This window comes from Chamaea fasciata, unplaced genomic scaffold (genome assembly GCF_029207755.1).
Source record: "Chamaea fasciata isolate MVZ Bird 193981 ecotype frontalis unplaced genomic scaffold, bChaFas1.0.hap1 SCAF_2, whole genome shotgun sequence".
NCBI lineage: Eukaryota > Metazoa > Chordata > Aves > Passeriformes > Sylviidae > Chamaea > Chamaea fasciata.
The window spans coordinates 86,203,311-86,224,945 of NW_027094087.1; the positions used below are offsets into that span (position 1 = coordinate 86,203,311).

The 21,635-nt window shown below is 38.8% G+C and overlaps 1 protein-coding gene across 1 annotated transcript in view; it reads right to left on the reverse strand.

Moving 5' to 3' along the window:
* Positions 1–175: 175 nt before the first annotated feature.
* The window catches only part of RFX8 (regulatory factor X8), a 33,459-nt gene continuing 11,999 nt past the window's right edge, over positions 176–21,635 (reverse strand). Inside the window, exons 5-16 of the mRNA XM_066177302.1 lie at positions 21,332–21,382; positions 19,864–19,927; positions 18,745–18,873; positions 18,588–18,665; positions 17,951–18,064; positions 17,150–17,300; positions 15,711–15,769; positions 12,695–12,851; positions 11,044–11,138; positions 9,787–9,901; positions 5,834–6,121; positions 176–2,022 (exon numbers count right to left, since the gene is read on the reverse strand). Coding sequence (XP_066033399.1) covers positions 1,976–2,022; positions 5,834–6,121; positions 9,787–9,901; positions 11,044–11,138; positions 12,695–12,851; positions 15,711–15,769; positions 17,150–17,300; positions 17,951–18,064; positions 18,588–18,665; positions 18,745–18,873; positions 19,864–19,927; positions 21,332–21,382 — 1,348 coding nt within the window. The 3' untranslated portion in view covers positions 176–1,975. The remainder of the gene's footprint in view (positions 2,023–5,833; positions 6,122–9,786; positions 9,902–11,043; positions 11,139–12,694; positions 12,852–15,710; positions 15,770–17,149; positions 17,301–17,950; positions 18,065–18,587; positions 18,666–18,744; positions 18,874–19,863; positions 19,928–21,331; positions 21,383–21,635) is intronic.

Genomic DNA, 21,635 nt, shown 5'->3' on the forward strand with positions numbered 1-21,635 from the left:
GTCGGGTGCGCGCTCCAGCAGGAATCTCACGGATCAGGTCCTCTACACGCACCGCAAAACCAAAAAGATGGAGTTGTCCAGGCGGAGGCGGTGCGACCTCTCAGTTTATTAAACAAAGAGACAATCCACGAGGGACAGTGTCCATGTGAACACTCTCATTGCCGGGAAAGCTTCGTTTGGGCACTGGAGTGAAGTCACAGCAAGACCCCAAGTCTGAGGTGGCAGGCAGCATTAGTTTGGTCCTTGCAAGAATGAGTTTTTGATACCCGAATACATGGAGCTGCTATTAAACGTTTTCCAGGCGAGGTTTTAATTAGGCAAAGATTTGCATGTATATGAGTTTACATCAATAGCCCAATTTAATAAAGGCACATATGCATTCAGTTTCTTTCTTGGCAGTAGACCTCTTCAATATGGCAATGCAAAGTTGTAATTCTTTAAAACATATGCTTCTAAACTTTCATTGCATTCATGCAAATTATTCAAAGAACACAGGTTCAATAGGAGACAGGGAAGAATGAACCTCACAGAAGCCCTTGCCTGTCAGAAGGTTCTCAGGTACATCTGAAAGATGTTCTCAGGTACATCTTACTTTTTTATATCTGTTAAGAACAGATTCCAAGATCAGTCTACTCATACAACTTCTTAATTGTGCCATGAGAACAGGCATATCTAATCTAGAATCTAAACTCTAACAAATAAAAGTGGACTTGAGAGCACTGAGTATTTTTAGCTTATATTTTTTCCTATACTCCCTGTTCCATTTTTTTCTTCGCCATAAAAACGTGAGGAGTGAAAATGGGTATAATGGCCATTAAGACCCTAATCAATTTTTCTGATTGTGAAGATACTTCCCAAGAAAATGTAATTTTGGCACCAAAGTCTTAATTTTATCTGCAGAATCAAATGCATTACTACCTTTTCCTTTAGCACATGGTCCTGTCTACATCTGCTGTAATGCCACACTTTTGAAAATTGATTCCCACTTCAGTGCTTGAGCTGAGACAGAAGAATGGAGATGCAAGGGGAAAGTAAATGTAGATTTCCAAACCCAAAATGAGTGAAAACTTCCCAAGTGTTTTTGTCTGATTCAGGATATGTCCCGTCTTAAAATATTGAAGCAGTTGTCCCTTCTTGAAACAGCAACCAGACACAGAAAACTCACTGCAGGAATGCTCTTCAAAAATAGTTAAACTCCCTATTTTCCTGGTGTTTCAGGGAATTTCCTCACACAATCTGATGCATGCAAGATACAAATCTCGTAGTTTGTATTTACTATTTTTTATAAATTTATGCCAGGGTTTCTCTTTATAAATGTCTTTGCTTGTACTTTACTTACAGAACAAGCCCAAACAACCTAGTTTTGAACATAATAAAATAGTAACATTATATACAGCCTATTTTATTTCAATTAATAGAATTATATGTGAGATACTGATTCTCGTATCCTGCAAAAATGGGAAACAAAGGAGGAATTTCTTAAAACAGGAATTAGTGCTAGGTTTTATATTCAATAAATATAATTTTTAAATTAAACATTGTAGACATAAAGCAGCATTAACACAGTCATTCATTTATGCTGTAGCTTCCAGATAAATTTACCATTATTACCTCAGGTAGGTTTTCAGCTTTACTGACAGTAGAGAAATACAATACTTAAAACAAAGCCAAAAGTAGTTCACCTTTATCTTCTGAAGGTTTATTCAAATAATCTGAATCAAATCAGATGACAACTTAAAATATCAGCATTGCTAGCCTAGTTTTGCATTTAGTATTTTTTAAAATAAAGATCTGAAGTTTAAGAGCATGAAAACAGTATTTCTTAAAGTTTTATCAAAACGTAAGAATGGCACAACATATAGAATGCTATAGTCAGGATGCTTTTCTCTGAAGATCTGCTGTTCATTGGAGGCAAAAAAATATCAGTTCATCTTTTCAAGTAAGAATTGTTTCCTTTCCAACTTGAAGATCCAACTTAGTACATGATATAAAAATTGTCTCTTCCTAAATTATCTGGATGTGCTGAAAATTAGAAAAGAAACAGGGAAATGTTTTGACTGTAGGAATGATAAATAATTTGTTTCTCCTTTCATTGAACAAAAAATATTCTCTATTCTTAATTGCTGAACCTGAGGTGTTTTATAGATACCCAGCCTTATTTTACATCAAATAAACCCAACAAAAGGAAGTGCATATTGGGGTTCATCATAGGGTGGTAAAGATCTGACAGAGGGGCATATCCACTTTGAATATGTCATTCACATTTCTCACACTTTGTGTGTCAGCTGTAAGCCCTTCTATTCATTTTCAAAACAAATAGTCTCAGCCTGTCTCTCTCCTGATGGGGACTGCTTTATCATGCTGAAATTCTGGCTTTCTTAAAATCAGCAGAAGTTTTGACATTGAATTCAATCAGGGTCATGATTTTGCCCTCACTTTTTGGTCATTTTAGTTAATGATTTCACTTGATCTCTGTATCCTAGTTTATACAGACCAAGCAGATGAACACTTACTCTTCCTGTAAGTCAAGTAGTTAACTATGTCCTATTAGTTTTTCTTCCTTTTTAGCAAATCAAAGTGTTTGATTTGCTCTCTGCCAACAGAGCTAGGAATAGCACACCCTCAGTCTCTTTGTGCCCTGATTTGCAGTATATTGTACATTACGAAGGTGTGGAATTGGATCAAAAGCTACAGCACAGTGCTCTGCAGATAAACCCACTGCAGGTGTGCAGTTTAATAGGATTTTAATTTGGTAACAAGTGAACAAAAAGCAGAAGCCTAGAATGGGATTTTCCAGATGAAAATATTGCTATTCATGCTGAAAGAAAGCAACTGCAAGCTCCGTGATAAGGAATAAAGATCTGGCCAATGCTCTCTGAGCTGCACATTTATAGATTACGGCTTGTTCTGAGCATCTCTGTTATTGCCACTAGTTTCATAGATTCTGAGTTCATATTATGTTTGTTTGGCTCTGTAGCATTTCATCTGCCACACTTCCCTGTTAAGCCAGTGCGTACAAATCTTCTACTGTCTCGCTCCCTGCCCTCTACATTTGTTCATGTAAAATCAATGTTTTCCTCGGGAGAGGCCACCAACTTGGAATATATTCTGTCTTCAGGAGTATTAACTCTATTTATTAACTCTATGTATTAATTACTTAAACTCCATTTAAAGGTAAGATTCATAAATTTACTGCGCAGTTCAAAATAAATGGGGAAAAATAGTCTCTCTGCTAAGGAGGCTAATTTATATTCAGCATCAACTAGGAATGGAAGACCAGAAACAGATGGAGAAGGAAGAAGAAGAATGAAGGTGACAACTAAAAGATCATGAAGGGATCTGCTAAGCCACACATATTGGCACTGCTGATTTCAGGGTAAGCTTGGGAGATTCTTTTCTGATTTCTGTTACCAGTCCTCCCTCATATTTTTCCAGGGTTTTGTAGCAAGACTGAGTGGTTAGCGCTAATTTCAATGAGCTGAGTGTGGAGGTGCAATGAACAGATTTTTTTTTTTTTTTCCCCACAGCATAACAGGCTGTAGAGAAGGCATAGAAATGCTTTGTGGAACAAGATTAAAAACTACGTAGGTTGGGTGGTGCTGGCAATGGAGTGGAGGATGGGAACTGATGAAAAGCTCTGAGTTGGAGAAAGCTGCCAAGCCTGCCTAAGGTGAAGAAATTAAAAACAAAAATTATGAAATAAACCTGAGCAATATGTCAGGCAGCAGAAATGTGGTCCAAGAAACAGCAGTGTGACTGGTGGATGATGCTATGGCTGCTGAGGGTTTAGATACCCAACAGAATGGGCTGTGGCCAAAAGGGAATTAGTCAAGAGCAGGGACAGATGGTTTCTTGGAAGCATAATGATGATTTTTGGTGGTCAAAAGTCACAGAACAAAAATCCTCATGCAACGGAAATCTTGTCAGAGGATCTACAGAGATGACAATACAAAGCAGTGGATGATAGAGATGCTTTTGGCAACTGTGTTTTTCAGCAACCTGTGGCATCAGTGTTGATATAAAAAGAAGGAATCTGCAGTGGTCAAGGTGGGAGCTACCACCCATCTGAAGAACGTGAGTTGGCAGAAGTGCTCACTCCCTCTTTCACATCTCCTGAAGCTCTTTTGAGGTGCAGGTTCAAGTTTTTCAACTCCATCACAAACTGTAAGCACTTGAACCACAACATAACAGGTGCTTACTAGAATCTCTTTTTCATCCCAGTTATTAGCATCTTGCACATGGACTGGTAGAACCCATCATCAGTTGGGTTCTTTGATCTCTAAACTTCTACACTTTCTCAGTCTTTCACTGTGTCCTTCCCTCATCCACACCTTTTCCCAAGTCCTCATACTCCTCATTTCACATTTTACACCCTTCCTCTCTTACTCTGAAAGGGATGATTACTCATCCCTCACTCTAATCAGCCTTGTTCTGTTCTTGTGATCAGGTACAAAAAATTCAAAACCGGTACATATTTATAAGCACATCACTTTACACAGATCAAACCTGGGTCCAGGCCTTGTCTGATGACCCCTGCAAAAAGCATTGCAATGGGCATAGGACATACAAAAGACAACACTGTGAAGAGCACACGAAATGGGCAGATATTGAATAAATTTCTAGTGGTTCATTTCCTCATTTCTGACCATCAGTGATTAAGAGCTCTCTTGCAAATTGTCAGCATCCAGCACAGTTTACATTTTGACATAAAGGTGGTATGGCAGGATGGGTCATTATTTTACATTTGAAAAATAACAAAAGCTGTCAATCATGCCCATCACATGTATAAATCATTCTTGGTTTCTCCTCTGTGTGCCTGCTTTCTCCCCTCCAATGTTCTTTGCTGAACTAGTCTTAGCATACCTCATATTTAATAAAAATAGGGTCCCTTGAAGGTCTTGATAATTAATAAAGATGTTTTTAAAACAGTCAATTTCCACTCCTGTGCTAGTGCATGGAAACTGAATACCTCTTGGGAATAAAATAACTATAGTAGTGTCACCCCAAAAATGTAATTTTCTCTGTGAGTCTTGGTGCTATTAACATTTGTCTTTCACAGTTTTCTGGAAAACACAATGTTCTCTGAGACATAAGACAAGTGCTCTTACTGCATGGAAGAGAAATATGAAAACAGCTGAATGTCTAATTCATTACTTGTATTAACCACAGAGGCTTGATCTGTATTCCCATGTGTTCTTGTATTTTAGCTTTGTATTCTAGAAGACTTAGGATCTCTCCTGTTATGCCAGTAAGTTTGGAGCAGTGGACTGACTGCAAGAAAATATGATAGAGCAAAAGGGTCTCAAGGATTTCATATTTTTGAAGATATTTCATATCTTTCGATAAAAGTAACAGATAATCAGAGGGAAGAAAGCTTCTCAGTGCTTCCAAAAGTGAGGAAAGACCACACTGTGCCCTCTCTTTTTTGATCAGTAAATACATGCAGTCTGTTTGTCAGCTAGCCCATGACCTGCTCCCAGCGCACCAGAACAGCACTGCTCTTCCTTAGACAACACTTGGGGAATCAGAAGAAGCTCCAGAGGTCTGCTGGAAACCTAAGGAGAGAACCAGGAACCTGTGGTGCTGGGGAGATGCGTGATGTTAAGATTACAATCCCTTGATATCATTGTGGGGTGGGAGCAGGATGTGGAGGATGCTTTGTGTGTTGAGGTTTGTGACACTGGACACAGCTCCATGAAAACCTGAATTTCGTTAGTTCTACTTTACATGCATCAAAAACCCCAATCAGCCACACACCTCCCAATCTATCCTAATTTGCCCAAATGATAACCTCTTTCCCCATAATTTTCTTTTTAGTTAATGTTAATTTCACCTTGCTGACAGTCGTTGAGTTCACCAAACAACTCATAACTCTGGAAAGCATTCCTTAATCCGAAGTTATTCTGGTTCTGCATCACAAGAGCTGTCTGTGGAGCACTGGCTTGGGATTCCTCCTCAGCAAAACAGGCTGAGAGATGGCTGGGCTCATGAACACACATAACAGGGACCTCATGTTGCTTTGCAATCAAGGCATTTCCTTCTTCCTTCTCCTCTTCTATATAGGACTGGAAAATGTGAGCCGCAAAATCAACAAGTAACATGTTCAACAAAAGCCAGGATCCTAGATTTAAAGAAAAACAAAGATAATTATGACAACCTCATTTGCTATGATTTTAAACCTCATCTATATGATGTGTTCTTTTTTGAAGGGCTTCATTATAGTAATAGGCTAGACAAAGTAATGGGCCAGTGCTCGTCAAGCAGTACTTATTAAATTATGTACTTCCAGATATCCCAGAAAAATAAGCACCAGTGCAAAAGTTAAACATAAGCAATTTTTTCCCCTTATTTAACTAGAGAGGAGAGTTGCATTCATTCACCTTCCTCTTCAAGTTCCTCCTCCACATTCACTTCTACTACAAGGCTTATCAATAACCACATATTAGCCTTTCTCCCCTCAGACAGATAAATTATTCCACCTCTTCCCAAGCAAAACCTCCTACAGACATCTGTGTGTGTTGTATTTATGACATTAAGTGGCCCACCTTGCAGCTTGGACCATAAGTGAAAAAGTCAAGAGAGACTCACTGAGGCCATTGACTTTTGAATCATACCTTGGTTGAAAGCTCTTACAGTAAATCTTCTTCCACACCATAAATCTGCATAGGAATTCATCAAGAAATTTATAACCTCTGCATCCCACAAACTAGTTTATACAGACATCAACAAGGAGATACCACAATTTATATTAATGACCACAGTTTTCAGAGCTTTAAAAATGAAAAATACTCTCTTTTGATGTAATATGGGTCTGAGAAGCTGCTGCTTCTGCTGTTCATCCTTTTGAGGATCTTTAAACTATAGGAAAGTAGGAAGAAGTACTTGTTTACCTACGGAACAAGGGATTTCTATAGTTGGAGTTGAAACTATATAGATTGGTTACTAGTAGTCCAAGAATGTTTCTAACAGTCTTACAGTTGTTTTCAATGTATTCTTTAAGAGTAAGCACGAAATCAAAGCTACCACTCCAGTTGTCTTTTGGGATAATACAGAGGAACACAGTTCTCAAGAGGAACCAGGTTGAAGCAACTTGCTTGCCGAAGAGGAATGCACAGCTCACTACTCAGTGCCCAGGGCTTGGCAGAGCATCCCTGATGCCTTGGAAGGCAACAGAGGTGTGTGAGATGACATAAAACTCCTTCTGCCAAGAGGGAGGTGTGTAGAGGCACATTTTCTGGAAAGGAGATGGAGCTGAAGATGTTCCATTAGCCCTGAACAAGCACACTTGTTCCCTGCTGCCTTACAGGAGGGGTAACTGCAGGATTCCTCTGATCTCACTTAAGCATCACCCAAGTGGAGGCTGGGATGGAAAAGGATGAAAGTCAATCCTAAATTGAGAGGTATGAGTATGCCAGTGTATTATGTCTGCTGGATGTGGCAAGCTGGAAGGCAAGAGATCAAGTTAGAACTAAGACTAGTTTTGGTTACTGGATTAATATGACACACATTTCGCCAAGTAGTTTTGTTTCCTCAGTGTGGATGCTACATAGTTCATATTTTGAAGAAAAGCTGAGATTTAAGACATTTCTGGAAAGCAATGATCCCAAGTACTGAACTTTTACACCAGATGGCTTGTTAACAGAACTGCTTCAGCCTGTCTGCTAAAACTCAGCATCCTAAAGGAATAGAAACATGAAAAAAAAGGGACATTGATAGATCAAATACAGTATCTTAAAGAGTAAAGAAAGAAGATAATAAGGATCACAATATTGAAGCATCACAGCAAAATATTAAAAATATTTTTAACTCTCTCATATTTGAAATAAATTCAATTTTAGTGTTACTGAAGTATAGTAGGAAAACTGTCATAAAATGAGTGAAAATGTCATTAGTTTAATGAAGTCTCAGCAAACCAAGAGATGTGCTCCATCCATTGTATCCCATCCATCAACAAAACTCCTGAACAGGGAGGCAATTCATTAAACTCTTCTTGTGGTGGAAAGAGGGAAGAGGATTTTGTCATCATGGGGGATTTCAATAAACATTATGCTTCCAGTGCAGTTCTTGGAATGCATTCTCAATTTATTCATTGCCAAAAATATTGCATGCAACATTGGGGAGTTTTGAGCTGAACTCCTCTGGAGAGAGAGAGAGAGAGAGAAAGGACTGATTATTTTACTATTACTGTAATGCAGCAGCTGATGAACGAGGAACCCTACTGTGTTATGTTCCCTGCAGACACAGAACAACACTCTGATCCTGCTCCAGACAGTTTACAAGTAAACAGAAGGCAAAAGGTAGCAACTTGATGCAGAAGAAGAGTGTGTTCATACACGCACAACCACAGACATTAATGCGGTAAGACTATTGAAGAACACAAAAGGCAGCAACCTTGACATACCCCTTTGTTACGTATTTATAGCAACCACATGAAAATATGGTTTTGAAGGGGCAGTTCAAAGAAAATAATGAGGTTTTCTTTGGCTATTTGTATGAAGTTGCATCCAACAGTAGAGTTAAAAATAGGAAGATGCTCCTTGGAAAATCTAAAAGGCATTTATTTCATACAGTTTGGGATTAGATGCAACTCAGAGGAGACAGTACATTTCTGCAGAAATAGCACCTCTGCAAGGTGTTACAAGTGAAGAGAAAGGCAGTTAGGGTAGACATTGGACTGATTTAAGACATGTTTTTATCACTTCAAGCCTTTTTGAGTGAACACAACTGCACAGTTCCTTCCTTTCTCCCACCTTGCACTGGTGTATGATGGATGTGATATTTGACAGCTCACAGCCCTAAGATGGAGAGAAAAATAACCCAGCTAAAGAAGTGACTATTTTTCAGTCAGTTTAATACCTTCAACAGGTGTGTTGCTGGCTAGGCAAGCACTTAGGTCAGTGTAAGACATAAGTAAGGGGAGCATATATCTTTTGTCAGAGGAACTAACTGCCTTTTTGGCAACTAGTTATTGCAGTGGCTCTGCTCTGGCTGTCTTATACAGAAAGAACCTGGGGGACTCAGAACTATCACTTGAGATGTCTGGAATGCTTATGGTTTGGAGTATTAGTGGCCCTAGATCACCATCAAATCATTCTGCTGTGGTGTGCAGCTCTTGTATGGAGGGAAAGCAGAGGCTCTCACCTCAGGCTGCCCTTCCCTGTTTCCCCACAAACTACAACTTCTGCCAAAAGAGGGAGTCCTGGCTTTCCTGCCATCTATAGCTGCATGCTCCTACTCTCCTCTCTTCTGCTCATCCTGGAGTTTTGCTCAGAGAACTGATTTGATCAAAAACTAAGAATTTCATTTCCCTGACCTGTCTAGCCACATCACCAGAAGAATGGTGATAAAAGGAAAGGAGTAGGGAGAAGATATGCTTCTATTAAATGTTGCATGAATTTATGTCAGGTAAAATCACAGAATCACGGGAACACAGCGTGGTTTGGATTGGAAGGGACCTTAAAGACCATCTAGTTCCAACCCCCTGCCATGCACTTTCCAGAGGTTGCTCAGAGCCCCATCCAACCTGGCCTTGAACACGTGCAGGGATGGGACATCCACAGCTGCTCTGGGCAACCTGTTCTAGTGCCTCACCACCTTCACAGTAAAGGATTTCTTCCTAATATCCAGTCTATACCTGCTCTCTTTCAGTTTAAAGCCATTCCCCATTGTGCTGTCATTACATTGCCAGCTCTCGTTGCCCTCTTTAGGTACTTTTGGGTCAGTTGCCTCTGCCATATCAGGTCAAAATGAGGCACATCAAATTAGAGTCACAAAGGTCCTATTTACCAAAACTGTCTGTCCTGTTGATGGTCAGAATCTTGCCTACATTGCTCAGTAGGAGGTTCCATTTCAACATGAAATTTGATGCCTCCTCTTTAAATGCCTCCTTACTCTTGCTTGGCTGCAGATAAAGAAAAAAAATTGGTTTATGATAAAGTTAGTTAAGAGAATTCCTTATTGTGTGGCAGACTATTTCCCTGTACAAACTGCATACAAAGGTGAAAAAAGCAACAAGCATTTTTTTTTTCCTATTAGAATCCTAAAATATCTTAATATGAAAGAGATCTTTGGATATTACCTATTCTGATCTCTTGTCCAAAGCATGGCCAGTTCAGGCCTTGTCCAGCCAAGTTCTGAATATCTCCTGGATAAAGATTCTACAGCCTTTTCAGGTAACCTCTTCCTATGCTTAATTATTCTAATGGTAGGTTTTTTTCTTTGTTGGAAATTTCTGGAAATTTTCTGTTGCAACTTGTGTCTATTGCCTTATGAACACCCAGGAAAAGTCCTACTCTATCTTCTCTATATCATCTCATGAAGTAGCTGAGGGTTATGTGAGATGGAGGCACCACAGAATTGTGAAGTACTATTCTTCATTTAAAAAGAAAAAAATAAGAATAAATAATTATGCCAAGTAAGCACAGTTTACTCTGCTTCTTCAGAAAGGGGAAAAAACCCCCAAACTCTAAGTACCACCCAAACCCAAGTTAAATGTTATGGTAACCAACCAAATGCAGCAGTACCAACATGGTGACACAAATTGAATCATTGAAGGTAGCAGGGTGGCAGAGTTGGTAATCTATTGAAAGATGCATATGTGAGGATAGTCACATTAGAATCTTTCACAAGAGCTAGAGAATTTCTGCTAGAAGTTCTTACTACTTGCTAAAAGTCAATAGTTTGGTGAATCAAGGATATAAGGAACCATGAAGTGTTCTCTTCATTTATACCAAAATATTACTTCTGAATTTTGGTTTATTAGGGGCTATGATAATATGTGTCTATGAAATGAGAGCAGATACTGAAACCACTAGAGTGGATATATGCACAGAAATATGCTTGTAGTTGTTTGCACAGATGGAATTTTTGTATGCCAATTAATTCTCCCTTTTTCCACAGCATGCATAAATTGTATTTATGCAAATCTGCAGTCTGGTCAGGTTGCTAGTGTGCAATGTAGCTCCTGCAGACTAGTGACAGTCAGCACGCAGCAGGATAAATGATGTGATCACTCCTTCTATTCTGAAATGATTAATTTTATACCTTAATAACGAAAGTCTGGAGATCTGAAGACAAACAGCTCAGGAGATCCCGAATATCTGTGGAAGATGCCAGTAAAGAAACGAAGTTTTTCAAACCTATGAAATACAGAAGGAAGACCATTACTTGAAGTAATTGGTTTGCCTTTTGGTTTGTTTCTGCAGTTTTAAGCTTTTTTTTTTTTTCTTTTCTTCTTTTATCTTTACCTTAAAATAGATTAAGACATCTGTTTCTAGCATTTTGATCAATATACCATTTCTGTAGTGAAGAATAGTACCCTTCATTGAAATCAGTCAGAATTCATGTTTATGTCCATTTCCAGCATAACTGCACTGACCAAGTCATCATGGCAAAGGTGGCCAGAAAAAGCAGTTCCAATGAGAAAGCTGGAATTTGGTTAGAGGCAATGCTAACTTACTTATCTGAGATTTTATGTGGTTAAGAAAAACAAAATAATCTTGGTCTGGCTGTTGAAGGGAGAAAAAAATTTAAAAACAGTAACAGAAAATGCAGAATATTCTGTAGACCAACAGAAATATGGATAATGTTGCCACATATGAGAGCAATTGTTCCCCCAAAAGGTTGGCACCTACTACCCAATGCCAAAAGCCAAATTGCATGTCCCTGAATTTATATCCTTCTAATAGAAGGATATATATATATACCTCTTCCTTCAAGAAAGCATAGGGATAAGTTCAGTGAAACCTTGCTTATTATAAATGACAGTTTGAAAAAGCAATGAAAACAGCGAATGCAATAAAACCACCTTGAGACGATTAAAAACATCGATAATATAACAGAAAAACGTAATAAGTGCTCTATGCAGTACTTTTGGGTTTAGTATTTATATGTATATTATTGAAATGGTTCTCCTGATGGTTCTGTGAAGCAGCTAAGTTGTTATTCCTACTGAAAGCAGTCACAGAAAGTATGTGACAAACCCCTTGTCAGTGCATGAGTTGGTGATGGACTAGGAACAAAGAGCTGAGGCTCCCCTGGTTAGTTCTGTGCACGGCCTAGTCCAACATCCCTACCTCTTCCTAATATTTTAAATGGCAGACCATTAATCTAAAAATTAAGTTGCCATTCTATTCCTTTTTATTAAGCTGTCAAATCATTATGTCATGGCTGCATACAAACTGCGTATTTTATTCTTTACAGCACAACATTGATCCCACAGGCTGCAACACAGCAAAAGAACACAAAAGCTAAAAGGCCTTGTCCAGTTCAGCATACAGTATTTTAAAATCTGGCCGCAAGAAATGATTTTGTGTGCTTCAACTAATAACAGAGGAAAATGCAATGATTGAAAACATCTTTCCGGTCAAAAGAAACCATGAAAAAATATCCCTGCTTGTCAACCTTCCTCTAGGAGATACATAATTCTGTAACACAAACCCCACTCCTGCTGTCACAAAAAGCTTTAAGAGAGCCAGAACCAAAAGCCTTTAGTTCTTAACCTTTAAAGTTAGGAGGATATTATCTCATGCTCCATTCTCAATTTCACTGGCTCTTTTCTAGCCCTTTAGGTTATAGGAAGACCGTAATTCCCAGTAAGGCAGATGTCATGAATAAACAAGAGGAAATGCTGAACCTTTAACAATGACAAGCTAGTGCTGAAGAGGAAAGACAATAAATAGCAAAAATTAATTACATTTTAATTGTATGTTTTTCTGCCCCTTCTTTGGATTCCTAAACTTCTCTTGAAAGAGGTCTTTAGCCACATCCAGAGATTTCTCATTGAAGATGGCATGCAAGCCTGATCGCAGAACAGTGACCATGCTGTTGTTGTTCAAGAGTGCTCTTACTGTCTGTAGAGAACAAAAAAACAGTATATGCCTTTCATTTTCTCAAGCCCTTAACCAAATAAGGGAATTGAAAAAGGAAATCTTCCCTTATTCAATACTGGACTTCATATGACCAGTCTCCAAATTGGGGTGTGGGGGAGTATGGGATCAAAGGAGGGAAATCTGAAGTTGTGTTCAAGGGAGTTTTGTTCTGGGAGATGTTCTTTTCAATGATGCTCTATGTTGTCTGTGGTGGAGCAGACAAGACTAACATACTTGAATTATCTGGGCAATTGCCTGGGCAATTGGCTTTGCCTAGAGTTATTATAATTACACTAAATAATGATATTTTGTCTAAAGCGTGGAATGACTTTCCTTCAGTGTTATCTGTCCTTAATTCATGTTGCAATTTAATTCAAAGGCAAGTTTTCTCAAGTTGCTCAAGCCTTTGAGAGAGTAAAAATATCACTAGAAATATGGTTTTAGTTAAAACTATATTAGTTAGTATTTTATCCCATTTATCTGCTTATGAGTCATTTGTGAATGAATCTGTCATCATGTTTGTCCCAAAATGTATTACTGACATAGATATTGCAAACAATTTTCAAACTAACATTTTTCATCATCTCTTCACTTTTTTAAGTTAGTTGTGAGTATATGCAATATTCCTTAAGATTCTTGATGAAATGATGAAAACAGTCAAGGAAAGTAAATATGAATTAATTAAATTTCGTTAACAAATACATTTAGTCTCTCACTTCCATTCTGAAATCAGTAAGATCTTAAAGCCTTTTTTACACTTCAGGCTTTTCTGTGAACAGCTCTTGTCCAGCTGGGCTTTTCAAAGGAAAAATTTGGTTTATAAAATTCCAGAAAACTTCAGGACTCATACATGTTTTAACAAATCCCATTCACCAGTTGCTTAATATGACCCCATAAGCAGCAATGAATACAGCTGACCATTTCTTTGCAAAAATTACCAATACAGCTATTTTTCATCACTCTGCCAATTTTTTGAAATACCAGACCCAATCTGATTCTCATTCAGCAATCTCCTTCATATAAGTTAATCACAAAAGCATTCTTCTTATTTGACTTGGAGTTTCCAGTGACAGAAAAAGAGCCTGCAAAAAGAACACATGACCCAAAGGCTGGGAACTACTAGGGCAGCAACTTCAGTAGGCTGCTAATACCTGACTCCATGCCCCAGCATTTTAGACTGGTCCCTTTAGCCATGGATTTCACTATACTAAACATGATTCTCTAAAATGACTGAGAGCCAGCCCTCTCAATACTCAAATACAACTTACCAGGGCCAGGAATCAGCCCCAGAAAATGACAAGCATCATACTCACATTCTTTTCTCACAGGGAATTTGCACCTTTTTATGCTCTAATTATTTCTACATGTCCAGGTAGTAGCAGCTGTCAGCCTGCTTTATCTGCATAGGGTGGGAAAGTTACCTTTTTTTCTTTTGAATGCTGACCCTGCCAAAATTGTTCCTACTTTCTCACCAGATGGCTGAATTATTGTGAAGTACTCTACAAGGGATGGTGTGGTTACAGTATTCAGAGGTTGCAACTGCACAGTGCCTCTGGAGCACTTCTCATCAGGAGCACTCTTGCCTGCTCTTACCATCAGTCTTTAGTTGAAATTCCAGATGCATTTTAGACAGAAAACTGAAAAGGTTGATTGGAAATATCAAATTACTCCTGTGTGAGAAGATGAGATAAACTTCACCTTCAGAGAGAAATAACTGAGGAAGGATGTTATGGAGGTTTGCAGGAAGAATTGCTTGAAAGAAGGGTAGAAATTTTAAAATAATGAAAGAAGGTATTTTTTCATACAAAAAATAATTAAACCTTGGAACTCACTACGCCAAAATGTCAAGTACAGTAAAACCCTTTCACTTTTCCCTTGTGTTTTGAAGAGGTTCTAGAGAAGGTACAAACAACCTTTACTTGTGAGAGCTGTAAGTATAAATTTGACCCTCATTCTCAGGTCTGCTGTGTTCAATTTGTGTGGCTTAAACAGTGTAAAAGGGACATAGAGCACCCAGAGGCTTCTTCTAGAGAATCTCCTTGCCCTAAATCTTGAGGGTGTAAATCCAGTTTTGATTCTGCAGCTTTTCTACGCATGAAGAATAGGGAAGGAAGACTGAAAGAGCTACAACCAGCCCTTCGGTATCATGGCTTGAACACAGGAGGATGATTTGAAGTCTGAGTATGCAATCAAATGCAAATGTCTGTGTCTGGGAATGGGTGACACTCATGATTCTTGCTGGATCATGCTCTTTAATGCATAAGAAGACCTGTTTAGAGGCACATAAAACTGAGATTTTCAGGTATTAGTATCTCCAAGGGCTGCTGTAGTAAATGGAAACTGTGAGGGCTCAGTACTTCAAGGAAGTCAACTTTTTGCCTGGGTAGGCACCCTTATGCATACACCCTGAGGGTTTTTTTTTTTTTTTTCACTTTTTAAAGTAAGAGGAAGGTGTGTTTTGTATGCTGCTGGCAATGAAGTTTTCCCATAAAGAAAAGCTACATTTAGTGGTCTTGGCTGACTTTGGCATGGATGGGCAAAGATACAGGAAACTGTCATCTGACCCTTCTAACTACTGTGTTCTCCCCTCCATGGGCTACCATCAACTACATCTCAGAGGCTTTCAGAAGAATCCAGAGGGAGGAAAATGTCCCCTCAGCATGCTTAACAGTGTGGGAAGAGATGGTAGGATTGTGAGCATGACATGGTCAGTGTACAGTTAAGAACATCCGTGCTGCTGCACTTGTTCTACAGTGGAGCATTTCATAAACAGTGCAAACTACTGGCAGGAATGAAATTCCCAACTTTTTTTTTTTTTCCCCCACAAATTCTGGAACATACCTTGACCATGTTGCAAAGATCTGTCTGTCTTCTGAGCCTTTTTACAAACTCTTTAGCTTCTGTTAAAGAAGAGGCAGATGTTTCACATCATTAATATTTTACAGTCTAAAATACATTAATGAAGACATCTTTTAAATTAGAAAGTAGTCCCCTAGGGGAGATTTGGAGAGTAATGGAGGGCACAGCAGGAGCCAGAATTATGGGATGGGCTGGGGACCCTTGCAGTCAAAGCTAGCAAGGAGAAGCTGCCCAGCTCGCCACTCTTCCTTCACTGGGAATCTATTAATTCATGATGTACAGGAAAAAATCTTTCAATATTTTTTTACACTTAATAATACACTTCCTATACAAGACTAATGCTCTTTTACCTGTATGGTTTCAGGTAAATGAAAGCAATGTTAAATCTAAACCTGCTGTATTTTGTTCAGATAGTTTACATTTTGAACCTTTATGCATCTATAATTCTGCAGCACTGTTGATAGGAGTTGGTTTCTTCTATTTTATCCTGTATATAATGTGCTATATGTAATTATGAAAAGAATTGTCTGAGAACACCCTTCCTCAGAGTAAAACATATAACTGTTTCTCAGTTGCAGGAAAATCAAGTATAAAGCAACTTCTGTAGACAGGCTATGAATTTCAAGTGAAAATTTGTTTCTATGATGTTTGCTCAAACCAGAAAGACCAGGATGTATATACAAAGGGTCACAGCTGATTAATTACATACACTTCTATGCACACACATGTTAAAAACACATTGCTTGTGTTTGCTCTGTCAAGCATTCAAATGTAAGAAATGCCAAACTTAAGCCTGTCTGCAATACTGAGCATACGAATCCTAACACAAACTTTTGCCTACACAGGAGCAGCGCTTTACCACTGTGGAGTTGGTCTTCACTCAAGGAGCAACATGATGTTTTAATCACAATCTTCAGCTTAATAGGTATTTATGTGTGTGTGTACATATTTACAAACACACACATATACCACAGCTTTGTAGAGAACAGATTTTTTCAAATTGTCTTCTAATATCAGTCATATTTTTCCCCTATGGGATTATGGCTTTTTTCCTTTTCTATTGGACTGCTACAGCCATTAATTAATTTATCAGCATAAAGCCACTTGTAAGATGAAGAGACACAATAATATCTGAGTTTCAGAGGGCATGCCACATATTACTGATCATCTAATGGCCAAAACAATCATGGCAAGAGACAGATCTGTAAAAAGATTTAAGTACATTTCAACTTACCATGAATTGGGAATAGTTATGCAAGACCATTTATTTTTAACTGTATCCCAGCTAACTCTAGTTGTTGCTGCTATCACTGTTATATCAGCTAAATTTTTTAAAAATAATTTAAGAGTTTTGTAATACAATCTTCTCTGCAGTTTAACCAAAGATTATTTTTGAAAATATCTTCCTTACTTAAACCTACCATTAGACTTGGATGTTTGGAGCAGTAATGGAAGACCTTCCAAAGGATTAAGTATCCAATTTTTAACATTTTCACTGAATGATCTGATTGAGTCTATATATTGTGCAGGCACCTCCTCCAGGAAATCAGGAAGCAGGATGTTCTCCAATTCCTAGAATACAAATTCATGCTGTTGCACTTGACTGGTGTACTACAGATATTTACAGCAGCATGAAATAAAATTACATTGATAATTTAAATGTAAGTGTAAAGAAACGCATTTTTTTCTTCCAATTAAGCAAGAGCTAAGTTAGCTTTTTTAGCAGGACAAAGATCCTAAGGGTAAATGTTGCTTCCTGAATTCATTTCTAGAAAATACTTAACAACCTCTGGAAATAGGAAGCGAAGTATTTTTATCAGATAACTGCATATTTCTATTTGGAAGGTCACTGAGAAATGCAGTAGTGTTCCAAAAGGAAAAGTAACTCTCATAATCTGGAAAACCATCATCAGTTGAAATTTCAGTCACACAACCTCATGCCAGAGCCACAGACCACATGTGTAACAGCACACTCCATTGATATTAGGAACTTTCAAATTAATATATAGGAGCAAAATGGAAGCTATCCTAAATTCCACTGGACCCTTTCAAAACCAACACCCATACTGGGCTGTCCCAGGAGAAGCCAAAAGATAGAGTTGAGGAATAAACAAAAATCTCATCGTGCAGCACAAAAGAAAGAGACGGCCCTTCCCCTCAGAACTACCAAAAAGGCAAACACGCAATAGCATCATTACAACAAGCAAATGTGTGTGCAGTACCTTGAATAGATACCTATCATAGCCTTTTAACAGCTGGCACACATCTGGCAGGCACATCAGTTCTATTCTCTCAGGCTGCAGAGAGGTCCAGAATGACATGATACAATCTTCCACCTGTCACACAAAGCCCTTTATGAATTTTCACTGATTTTACACTTGTGGAATGTGAAGTATAATTCAGTAAGACAATACACAAACACAGAAGCAAAGGAATGACCATGGAGACGGGCTCTTTGCCTGGGCCCATCCTGGCTGGGTTCCAGTGTAAATGGAAGCGTGCAGGGAAAGCCGCAACAAGCTGAACTTTACCAGGCAGTGTAGAAAAGAGGAAAGAAATAAAGAATTGTGCCATGGATATGAGGATATAATTAAAGATATGTATCCATGGCTATGTGTTTTGTGCTCAGCTCAGATTTATTGATGTGCCAGGAGGGCTCAGGATATGCATACAAACTCAGATTCTTAGAGCATATTGTGTTAATTCAGAATTTTAAAATAACTTGACTGAATGCTCCTTTTGTCCATAAATCATCATCTACCTTAGCACAAACCATCAAGTAAATAACCTACAGACACAATTTTGCCTTTACAGTTGTTTGCTGTTGTCAGAGTAAATGTTATTAAAGAAAAGGCATACCTTTTCAAGCTTGGTCTCTCTCACCATTTGTAAAATAACTTGACAATAGTTGTGGTAGTCATTGGCAAGCAGTGCAATCTGTTACCAAAAAGAGGGCACAAAATGATCTCACAGGAAAAGAGCTAACTTGTCTTATGGCCATGTACTTTGAACGTACCTGTTCATAGGGGTATGATTCACTTTGTGCTTGCTCTCCAAAGAAGAACTGGTTGAAATCAGGAGAAAGGTAATGAAATGTCTCCTGTTCAGTCTTCAGATAAATGACAGATGGATAATACTGCAAATTCTTACTCGTGATGCATCAGAATTTATGTTGGACAATTTAAAAAAAAAAAAAAAGATGCCAATTACTTTGTCAGTTTGGTTAAAGGTATTAAGTATTTCCTTGAAATTGTAGGACATGATTTTATAATAAGATGTATTTATTTAGAGAAATACTTGTCTTTTTTTAGAAAACAGGGGTGGGTGAAAGAAACAAGAAATATTTTAATCCTAAGCTGTACATGAATTTCTTTTCAAAACCAGTAAATATTTAATGCTATACACATCTTCCGTATGTATTTTCTATAGCACTCGTGTCACACTTGTAACCCGCTGAGTAAGACTGCAGATAGTTGGCTGTGCTGTGGGGATGACAGGACATTTCCCACTGGCTGTCATTGTCACAGCATTCATTATTCCACCCGAGCACTCGGTAGAATTAAGACAGACATCTAGCCTTCTCATTTGTTCCTCACTTTGCCACATAAATTTGTGGCTCATGCTCTGCTGACTGACATCCAACAAGCCTGGTGTCAGGCCATCCTGTGGCAGCTTGTGCAGGGGAGAACTGCCACAGGTTAGTTTCATATCTGCCCTTTTCAGTGGGCAGGGATGGTGCTCTTTTTCTTAATCATTTCCTAGTATTTAAATACTTCTCATGACAACAAACTCTGAGCATGTTGAAAAGACGCTGTCTCAACAACATGAGGGTCTGTTTATGTGGTCAAGGAAAGTTGTTCCCCACTAACTCCCCTAATATTCAAAACCTGATCTGTCAGCCACCATTTCCGCTCTCAGTATAGACAAAATTATTGGAGCTGACGGTAAGACAACAAAAATATTTAGTTAATGGGTGAAATAGGAGTGGGGAAAGAAAGCATGCAGTGAGATTACACAGACCAAGATTATTTTGAAGAAGATGGGCTAGCTCTATTTCATCAGAACATATTAGATAGTAGTTATAATTAAACACACATTTTGACATTTTGTTATGTCTAATGTATCTGAAACTCACTGTTCCTTTTTTTTGTTTATTCTTCTTGTAATCAGCTGCATTTTCAGAACTCCAGGAACTTCTACTGTGATAAAATATATAACAGAAAAAACCAAACAAACATTCAAAAGCTCACTGATTTATTCTGTATTTAGTAAGAAAATGAGCTCAAACTGGATAGACTATGCTAGGTTGGAGAATTGTATTTGGGAAACAAACCCCACTCTCTTTCCTGTCATTTGGTAATCCCAGGATTTTCTAACAAATCTGGGACCAACTTCTGAATTTTAAGATGAAACTGCAACATTCATTTTAATGACAATTCACCATTTAACAGTGCAATGTCTTTGAACTTCTTGCACCAGAACTGTGGGTTTGTATTTATAGTTGCAGTTGTTTGGAACAATAATAACTATTACAAATATGAAAACAACAAAATCATTACAATCCTTTTGCTTAGGTTTCACAGTGATTACATTTTCTGCATCACACAAAAGTTTAGATGACGTTTTGTTTCTGACTGTTTCCCATTTACTTTGCAAGTTGGCCATGGTGCTCCACACAGTCAGAATTTACTTGGACCTGCAAAGCCTTGACCACTGGCTTGTTGCTGAAAGCAGGCACAATAGGCTGCTTTCTCGCTGTGCTTTCTTCTAGCTCTCTCCCTGCCTGTTTTGTTGAGGCTAATGGTAGCAGAGGGAGAGGCAATGCTGCAAAAATTGGATGTCTCCAGTCAAGCTTACATCTGGTGCTGACACCTGCTCATTGTCAGTGAAGGCAGTTTGGAAGGGTAGTAGGCTATCTAATCAGATCCTGGCTACTGGGTTTCACTGCTGTGATGCATTACAAACCAGGGCACAACCATATGTCCTGAAGGGACACAGGACAAAATCTAACAACTTATCTGCCTGTAAACTCCAGCCACTGAAAATGCTTCCTTCTCCACTCTCTGCCATCCACAGGACCAGCCCTTGCCACCTTTCTCTCTGCCCTACTCTGTGCCACGAAGGTTGTGTTCCGGAAAAACAACCAATTTTGCTGCCCAAGACAGGGCACAGCATTCATGCTGAGTGTGTTTGCCAGTGCTGGTGACTCTTTCTCCTGAACATTTTAGAAGTGGTGACTGGACAACGCAAACACATGTAAGTAGAGATGTTTCATAACACTTCTTTCAAATAGGTCCTTCCTGCAGACTTCTAAAGCCCGTGAAATAAACTTAATGAATATTTTCCAGCTCCTGCTGTCCCTGAGAAGGCGGCCAGCTGTATCTTCTGCTGCCGCTACTATGGCAACATGTATCAGCACTGCTCGTCTCCAGTGCAGCCTGGCTCCCCACTCCCCTGACACAGGGATGTGGAGGAGACACAAGGAGTCCTCTGTGCCCCAGCAGCCAGCCAGGAGCTCAGTGACGGTTAAGTGCAAATACCTACAGAACACCAACAAACAGTTCTATGTGCTCCCACTGTTAGCAAAGGGGGCTGGGACTCACCTGGTGCTTGGCTGCACATCAGAGATGCTCACTTCCTCTGGAGAGCAGTGCCTGGGTAAAGACAGAACACACAAAAGAGGAGGTGGGTGGGAGAAGGGGAAAATGGGTAACAAAAAAACACAAGGAGTTTCACCAACTCTCTCGCAGAGTTTGGGCGATGCAATAGGATGAGAGCTAAAGCTAAAACGGGAAATACAACAATGGGGATGAAATAAACAACAGAGACGCAAATGGGAAGGACAAAAGAAAAATGAAAGGAGGAAAGGTGGTGAATGTGCATGCTGTTGACTGTCAGATTACACAG